Source organism: Barbus barbus (genome assembly GCF_936440315.1).
Source record: "Barbus barbus genome assembly, chromosome: 3".
Classification (NCBI taxonomy): Eukaryota; Metazoa; Chordata; class Actinopteri; order Cypriniformes; family Cyprinidae; genus Barbus; species Barbus barbus.
The window spans coordinates 34508034-34517291 of NC_136731.1; the positions used below are offsets into that span (position 1 = coordinate 34508034).

The following is a 9258-nucleotide window of genomic DNA, read 5'->3' on the forward strand; positions in this document are numbered from 1 at the left end:
ACGTACGAGAGACGTATGCAGTGACGCACACGCGTCGAGCGCGCGTCTTGCTTTAAAATGAAGCTCCGCCCGTTCTCGCTCTCTTTCAGACGGACCGGGGACAGAATGGTGAGTGATCGGCTCTCCCTTACAATCCACCCTAAATCAAAGACATCCGTCTGATTTCAGACGCATCCTAGTCTGTATGTGACACACAGAAGGTAAACGGATGTTTTTCAGTGAGTTTGGATGGTAACGGCGGTGCCTGGGTGTGTTTGACCGGGAGGAGGGGGGGCTCTGCTTTGAAATCTTGCCTCAGATAAACGACTTGAATACGTTTTAGAAAACGCAAAGATGAAAATGAGATTATTATAAACCGCTGTGGCTGTCGAATGATCCTTCTCTGGCTTTATTCTCGTTCTGTTAGGCGCTTGTATCAAGTGAGGCTCGGAGTAATGTTTAGTCGCCAGATAAAGGATCAATGGTGTTCCCAGGAGGCGACCCGTTTAATGTAAAATCAGCTTTTGTTAATCTACCGATTCAACTTCACGCTTTAAACATTAAACGACGAGACTTTAAAAACACTTTGCGTGCAATTAAGGAGACTTGTGTGTTTAAGACTGGAGTAATGACTACTCTTTTAGTGACGCCTTTGTCTTGTTAACCTGTAAGATGTATTAGAAACTATAATTTTAAACTCGTCTAGTTTAAATTACAAAGATATGGGAGTTTACAGGTAAAAATGTGATCGGGGATAGGAAAGGGTATTACAGAAACCTCATAACTTGACAAAAACCCCTAAAAACTGTCTTAAAGGGCATATTGCAGGTTAGAGACTCCAGTGAGTCGATGTATAGAAAAATACTGTAGGAACTAGATTTTCTTTAAAATATACTTTACGTTATTAAGGCTTCTGGAGTCGTTTTTATGAGAATTTTACTTCCGCATCTGAAACGCGCCAAAACCGGAAGTGACGCATCAAAAGGGAGAGCGGTCCATTTAAACCACAGGAAAACAATGGATCGCAGACGGTTCGGACTAGGGCTGGGTACCGAAACTCGGTATTAAATCGGTCTCGGGGCTAAATTATGAAAGACCGGAGTATCGATAAACTCTGACGTTATCGGTACTTCTGTCGGTATTGGAGAAATTAAGAAAATACACACATTTATTGTTTCTCTCTCTCTCTCTCTCTCTCTATATATATATATATATATATATATATATATATATATATATACAGATACAGAATATATAACAGTCGCCAGCTGTTTTTATGTGCAATAATATTCAAACATATGTCTATGATGCATTTTTGCTATGCGCAATTCAGAAGCCAGATCGCGCTCACGCGGATGAGCTTCAGCACACGCAACATGAAAGTCCTGTTTAATGATAGAAGAGAGAACCAACTATTCAAACATCTGCTCACACTTTAGGCCTGTGGCTGTTATATTAAGCTAAGTATTTTTTTTTTTTTTTTTCGATTTTGGCTTCCAATGATTATAGCCGCATTTCTCCCTTCCCTTCATAGCGGCGTGGATTCGTTCCTCCGAACCAAAACTTATCTGAATCAGCTCAATCAGTGATTGTTATAAAATGCCGTCTTTACTGTTGCTACATTGCAGGACATATTTGATAGTAAAACGTTGAGAGTACAATCTGAACAAGTGACGCTGTTCCCCAGGCTGAAATGTGTGTGCGCGCGTGTGCCTGCGCGGCGGCGTGCTCCAAAACGGACAAGCAAAGTACACTTTGAGCTTCGGGCGCGTCGAAATAACACAAAAATATGCCAAAAAAATACACACACAATGTGTCAAAATGGCCGGGTATGAGAGTCTTCACTTTTATGTTTTAAGTGGACGAGAACAGTTGGGAGAAAATCGGATGCGTGTCAGTATATTGTCTTAAAGTGTCAGACTGGAGCTTGAGCCATCAATGTTAATCAAAGAACAAAATGCAAAGAGAAAATCACCCACAGCTCTTAATCTGAACAACGTTATAGCTTTAATAAACATAAATCTATCAGTACATACAGTGAAAACTATGCAGTGCTCATTTACATCTGATTACTTTTGTAACTATTACTTACCTGAACATTAATATTAGTAGACCTTCATGGAAAAATGAAAGCACTGTTTATTTCATTTCGTTTGTGTGTTTGTTTTATTGTATTTGTCAGTTTGTTTTACTTTGTTTCTTTGTTCATATTCTTACAGTATCTTATCTTATGTATATAAAACACTAAAAATACCTGCGCACTGGTGCATTTACAAGTTGATGAAGTGCAGGCATTTTTAGTGTTTTATATACATAAGATAAGATACTGTAAGAATATGAACAAAGAAACAAAGTAAAACAAAAAGTACCGATAAGAATACCGTTAAAGTACCGGATCGATAAGCAGTATCGATAAGAGTAGTAATACCGTTAAAACCTTAACGATACCCATCCCTAGTTCGGACGCTGAGGAAATTTTAAATGTGTATTTACACTCGTATGACGGACCACAGATAAAATGATGAGCCTGCTATGCAGCCAAGAGAGCAGGACAGGCCAGGATTAGACAGAACAACGGTAAGAGAAGACATTGAGTTGATGTGAGGAGAACAGGGCTGGTGTTTGGTGAGAGATCAGTGTTAACTTACAGATATAACTTACACACGTTAGCTAATGTAATCAGGCAATAGCAATGCTAGTATTGATACTACCAGTAATCGAAACTAATAAGCGTTGATCAGGCGTGTCACAGGAGAGAGAGAGAGATATAAACACGTTTTTGATTCATAGGTGCTTGTGTGGGAAATGCGAGGCCATGGTCACAGCTGAGGAAAGCCAGTGCTGCAGGGAGTTAGATGCGTTACATACCGGGTCTTAGTGGAGAATGTGGCCCCCACACGTGATGTGCAGTGTCTGACTCTACACCCAGGCTTTGAGGCTTGCTGTCTGAACCCATATGTGCTACAGATAGCCTTTATGCACTTCAGACAGGAGCATAGACCTCTCCAGGCCAGCAGACATGTTTTAGGGCAGAAATCATTTATTACTCAAAGCGAAATACTTATGTATAAATGCATAGTTAAAGATTTTAATATTAAAACAGTCTGAATAATTTTGATTCTCAATTACAAGTTAACTCTACTTAGGTTATGACTACCTATAAGTAACACTATTTGATGCCATTGGTATAACAATCAATAATGACAGCATACAGGCAAGTTGTCCGCTGGGCCTGTGGTGTTCTGGGCAGCCCTTACCTGCATGTGTTGTGTCAGCCATTAGAAGACAGTTTACAGAGGAAGGAGGACTTTATAAAGGTTTTGAATGGCCCCATTTTGTTGACCAATAAAAAATAAATCACAATCTAGCAGATCTGCATTTATGGTTAATTAAATTCAGTTTTATTTATACAGCACTAAATCATAAATTATTTCATAGCACTGTTAATACCCAACTCAAAACACATTTCAACCGTTAATATATGTAGATGTACCAAACATACTACCAAAAGAAATGCCGTCAGACTCATTTAAAAACATTTAACAATCTTTCAGTCTGGGTATCACACTAATGTGTTGATAGTGTTAAATCGTGAAGGCTGTGCGAGATATACACCAACGATGGTAATCCTCCGGTGTAAAGTGATCGTTACACACCACCGCGGTGTTTGAAGCAGATGCATTAGTGCAACCTCCACAAACACAATTTACCATGACAATGATACATTGAAATAAAAATAACTACCGAAAACACACTGACTCGCGCGTTCAAAGCAGAGCGCGGCACACGACTCCCTTATGTGACGTAATGACGCGATGTTGAAAAAGCGTTTTTTGAGAACTGTCAAGGAAAGCGTCACTTTTTCATCTAAATTTGTGACCTCGCGTCTTGTAAAACATTCAAATCCTACATTAACTGTTCATATGGTATTTTCATATAAGGTTATATTCAGTTGAATTTTTTATTTTTTTTAAACTGCAATATGCACTGTTACATTGTTACAGAAGTTCAATAGATTAATTCTGAATTTTCATTGTGTAGTCTCACCGTAAATTTTCGGCCCCACGCCACGGCTCTCTGGGCTTCCTGCCCCGCAAGAGGTGCAAACGCCATCGTGGCAAGGTGAAGAGTTTCCCTAAAGATGATCCCAGCAAGCCTGTTCACCTGACCGCTTTCCTTGGCTACAAGGCTGGCATGACCCACATTGTCCGTGAGGTTGACCGACCCGGCTCAAGTAAGTTAAACCGCACCGATTCTGTTGCATGCAATGTGAAATATGCTTTGCTATTAGGTTGTCTGCCAGTGATGATAATCTCGACGGGCGGACATATTTGGGCCTTGAGCCCTTGCTGAATGTCGAGTTCTGAGCAGTTTCATAACTTTAAATTCCTGGTTCTAATGCATGCTGGTTTACAGTTAAACTAACTTGTGCATTTTGTGCTTTATCAGAGGTCAACAAAAAGGAGGTGGTTGAGGCAGTGACCATTGTGGAGACTCCTCCCATGATTGTAGTGGGTGTTATTGGATATGTCATGACCCCTCGTGGCCTTCGCTCTATCAAGACCATCTTTGCTGAGCACATTAGTGATGAGTGCAAGCGTCGCTTCTATAAGAACTGGTAAGGCTTGGTTTTGATAACTTCTGATTGGTTTTGTTTATTCTGGAGCTGATAGTTGCTGGCCAGAGTAAACATTTGTCATGTTTTTCTGAGCCAGTCTAATGTATCGGTGTGGTGCAGCTCCGCTCAGGTGCCTAGTGCCCTGATGAGCTCTGGGCTCCTCTGGCCGGTGGAAAGGGCTCCTTGTAAACCGTGCCATGAGCCGAAATGACCTAGTGCTGTCGACGCCCCCCCTTTACCATGAGGATGGGCAAGCAGCCATGCCCAGTCTCCTTCCACTGGCCCGCTGGGCTATGAAGGAACTGTGTGCCAACCTTTCTCTGTGCCACGTTCAGGTACAAGTCCAAGAAGAAGGCCTTTACCAAGTACTGCAAGAGGTGGCAAGATGAAGAGGGCAAGAAGCAGCTGGAGAAGGACTTCGCCTCCATGAAGAAGTACTGCCAGGTCATTCGCATAATTGCCCACACACAGGTGAGTTTAAACTGTGACATGAAGTAACACTGAGCTTTGGTGACCACTTTGACGCCTATTTTGGCTGGAATCTCCCAGCCTTTTCAATATCACTTAGGGGTGTTCGGTATGACCATTTGATCGTGGATGATAAAAATGTCTCTGATCTGCTTTTGAAGAAAAATCAAAGTATCGTGCTGCAGCACACACTCAATCACAGGGTTCCTCAAATCTTACCCTGGAGGTCCAATCTGCTGCAGAGTTTAGCTCCAACCCTGATCAAACTCGCCCATTTTTTATTTTTATTTTTTTCTCTAATGATCTTGAAGACTGATTAGCATGCTCGGGTGTGTTTGATTCGGGTTAGCGCTAAACTCTGCAGGAATGGTCCAGATTTGAGGATCCCCGTTTTATCAGCTGCAGTTCTGGCGCCGCTGTATCAGTATACTGTACAGCGCGACATGCATTCACATCAGTGTTAAGTCAGCGGTAGAGTTACACTCGCGGGACACTGCACTTATTTGCAATCAAAAGTACATTATCTGCGTGTGTTTTAAAGCCTTGCTGGTTAAGCTTTTCATTTTCTGACGTGCACTTTATTATTTATTTTTTAAATTTCTGAGCCCGTACACCTGAAGCGCGCAAACTAAAACGTCTGTCTAACAGCGCCTGATTACTAAACTAGGTTTTCTTTTGAGCTAATACGGTCAAAACGCGCAAGGTTTACAGACTCTTGTCTAAAATTAAACCGTTGAGAGAAACGGATGCGTGCCTGTATATTAGCTGCGTGCAGGTCTTAAAGGGACGGGACTAAACATGCTGCCGACTGTCATTTTAAAAGGATGGTTCACAAATGTAATTTGTCATTCACTCACGTTGTCCCAAACCTGTATTAATTTGTTTCATGTGCTGAACGCAAAAGATAATTTGAAGAGCATGGGTAACCAAACAGTATTTTATTTTTATTTTCCTACTATCAAAGTCAATGTGGACCAGCAACTATGGAAGTCACTGTGGACTAACAACTGTTTGGTTTTCCACATTCCTCAAAAATAGCATGCATGTTCAGCAGAAAGAAACCCATTCAGGTTTAAAACCAATTGATAAATGATGGTATAAATGAAATCCTATGACCGAATCGACAGACAGATTAAAATTTTTATTCTTTAACGTTAAAGCAACACAACGCAAAAAAAAGATTCGCTACTCTTGACTGGAAAAAAATTGCTTTTTAGGAATCAATCTATATAGTGGTGTTTATTTGTTCATTCAATTTCTTGAATGCGCTGCTAAATATGCCTATTGTACCTGAAAATCAAGCACTTTTATTTGTATATTGTGTATTTGTAATGTGCATCTTTGTTTGACAAATAAAAATCTCTATAATTTTCTTTGCCTACTTTATCCTAAATATCCACTTTTTTTTTTATAATAGGGAAATTAGTTTGGCTGTACTGCTCAGACAAATTGGTAAAATCAACATGACAAAGAATCATGATAAAATGGTGATTTTTGCCATATCGCCCACCCCTAATCACTTCATTCAAAATGTCACACTACTGGTATCAAACAATTAAATCCATTCCACATGTTTATTACAAGAACGAATCTTAAACTTTATTTATTTTGTGCAATTGTCATGGGTAACCCCCCCCCCCCCCTCCCCCACAGGCATAATTTAATAAATTTCTGATTTAACTCATTATGAAACTGCCACTGCAATGAACATGTTTTCAAAATTGCATTGTCAAAGGTGTTGTGCAACAGAAATTGTGTACTCCATTTAATTTGATACATGTTGGTTGAATGACTTGTGTTTCTAGTCTATACAATTTTACTTTCTTTTAAATGAAGCTTTACTAACCATCCTGCTTTCTGTAGATGCGCCTGCTGCCCCTCCGACAGAAGAAGTCTCACTTGATGGAAATTCAGCTGAACGGAGGCTCCATCGCTGATAAGGTTGACTGGGCGAGAGAGAAGCTTGAGCAGCCCATTCCAATCAACAACGTCTTTGGTCAGGATGAGATGATTGACGTTATCGGCGTTACCAAGGGTCATGGATACAAGGGTAGGTGATGTCTTTTTTTTCCCGCATCTGTCTGTTCTTGAGTTTTGACTTAATAACCATTGTGCACATAATGATGAAAGACATGGATTAATCGCGTCAGGCATGGCGCCCGAAACGCATGAGGAAATTTCCCATGCTGCCTTCCTTCTGACAGCACACTTGCTGTATTTTAAGCAAATGAGGTTCTAAGAGCACTTTCTAATCGAAGAAGTGTTTTTGTAGGCGTGACAAGCCGATGGCACACAAAGAAGCTGCCACGCAAGACCCATCGTGGTCTGCGTAAGGTAGCCTGTATTGGAGCCTGGCATCCTGCCCGTGTGGCTTTCTCTGTGGCTCGTGCCGGTCAGAAGGGCTACCACCACCGCACTGAGATCAACAAGAAGGTGAGGCCTCAGAATTAGACCCAATCTTTTCTGTAGGATCAGTTTTGAATCTCTTTCCTCTGGAACCTTTTCTCAAGTGTTTTTTTTTTTTTTTTTTTAAGGTCTACAAGATTGGTGCAGGATTTCACACCAAGGATGGAAAAGTAGTTAAGAACAATGCCTCTACTGATTATGATCTGTCCAACAAGAGTATCACCCCCCTGGTGAGTGTGCAGATGTCTGCTGTACTGGGTTTTCAGTTACTTAAGATTGTGCCAACCAATTGTGAGTTTTTTTTTTTTTTTTTTTTTTTTTTATTTAAAAAAAAAAACAAAATTCCCTGCATTTAGGGTGGCTTCGTGCACTATGGTGAGGTGACCAACGACTTCCTGATGCTGAAAGGCTGTGTGGTCGGAACCAAAAAGAGGGTTTTGACCCTGCGCAAGTCTCTCCTGGTCCAGACCAGCCGCCGTGCCCAGGAGAAGATCGACCTCAAATTCATCGACACCACCTCAAAGTTTGGTCATGGACGTTTCCAGACCATCGAGGAAAAGAAAAACTTCATGGTGAGTGCAGGAATGCAGTGGTTACTCAGCACTTTATTACGGTTATGACCCGAGCGCCCAGAATCTGACTGGGGCCCAAAGATATCAGTCTGAATTAGGCTGGGCCCAAGTGTCCCCAGGCATTGGTGGATTCTACCCTTTTAATTTTATGTACACCACACTTAACTGCTCCATGCCCATGGTCCTCTGCAGATCAATGCACTGTTCGTAACCTGTTTCAGCCTGTCTGTCTGAGATTTGGGTTCCATTCCAGTGCAAGATAAAAGCTCAGTGAGGCAGGGGAGTGGTGCCTCTCTTGTGCTTTCTCCCTGTTCACTCTCTGATGACATTTATACTAGTCGTACACATGTACCTTTTTTGTTAAACTCAGTTTGCGTTAAATCAGCTGGTAACCAATCTTTCTTTTTACAGGGACCCCTCAAGAAAGACCGCCTTGCCAAGGAGATGTCGTCTTAATTGTGCTCTGCTCCGTCTGGTGGTATGCAATACTGCAGAGTTTAATAAAAATCAACAAAATGAATGGTCTCTAACTTTTTTTGCTCTTCTGAATGGTTAACAGTTCTCAATTCTCCGCTTGTTTTATTGTAGTGGTTCACAACCTTTGTGACATGCCCTTCCCCACGGTGTTGTTTATGTAAGATTTTTAGGATTTCATAAGTTGGGCTACCTTTTTATATAAAATCAATGAACTGCTTCCAGGTGTTGGGACTTATTTCAAGTTATATTTAAGATCTAGGTAGTGTAACTTGTACCTCCTGGAAAAAAAAATAGCTTTCTATTCTCAATGTAAAAATGCCACAGGGTTAAAGAATTTGCATGACTTTCCAGGTCTTGAAGTCAATTAACTCCTACTTATCAAGATTCAGGACTGTGAGAATGCTGGTTCTTCAAAGATAACATGACTGTTCTTGGGTGAATTTATAAGGTTGTGATTTTGTTTTTAGCTTGGATCTTAAATCTGCTTAAGGCTCTTGGTTGAGTTTTTGGGGATTCATGCATTTAATCCTTGTACATGCATGTGGCGAAAATGCCTTTTTGTTGGTGTATTGACTTTACTTTCAGATTGTGAACAGTGTTGAGAACTTAAAAGTTGCACAATCTAAATGTTATGCTGTCCCCATTAACACTGAAACCAAATCATGGTACCCCTAATCTTGGATGTAAGACCAAATAGCTCCTGCGACAAAATGGTCTAACTTTATTTTCCATGTATGA

At 40.8% G+C, this 9258-nt stretch overlaps 1 protein-coding gene across 1 annotated transcript; it reads left to right on the top strand.

The window, feature by feature from the left end:
- Positions 1-17: 17 nt before the first annotated feature.
- On the top strand, positions 18-8737 carry LOC306856025 (large ribosomal subunit protein uL3). The gene is made up of 9 exons (XM_079394990.1): positions 18-108; positions 4021-4213; positions 4429-4597; positions 4933-5068; positions 6929-7115; positions 7338-7498; positions 7600-7701; positions 7828-8043; positions 8455-8737. Exons 1-9 carry the CDS (start codon positions 58-60, stop codon positions 8497-8499), a joined length of 1260 nt encoding a protein of 419 aa, XP_079251116.1. The 5' UTR covers positions 18-57; the 3' UTR covers positions 8500-8737.
- Positions 8738-9258: the final 521 nt, after the last annotated feature.

Excerpts from the sequence above, each read along its gene's own strand:
- LOC306856025 (XM_079394990.1), top strand. The coding sequence starts at position 58 with ATGAAGCTCCGCCCGTTCTCGCTCTCTTTCAGACGGACCGGGGACAGA. Across the intron at positions 7,702-7,827 it reads ACAAGAGTATCACCCCCCTG|GGTGGCTTCGTGCACTATGG; the intron begins GTGAGTGTGCAG and ends CCCTGCATTTAG. Across the intron at positions 8,044-8,454 it reads AGGAAAAGAAAAACTTCATG|GGACCCCTCAAGAAAGACCG; the intron begins GTGAGTGCAGGA and ends TTCTTTTTACAG.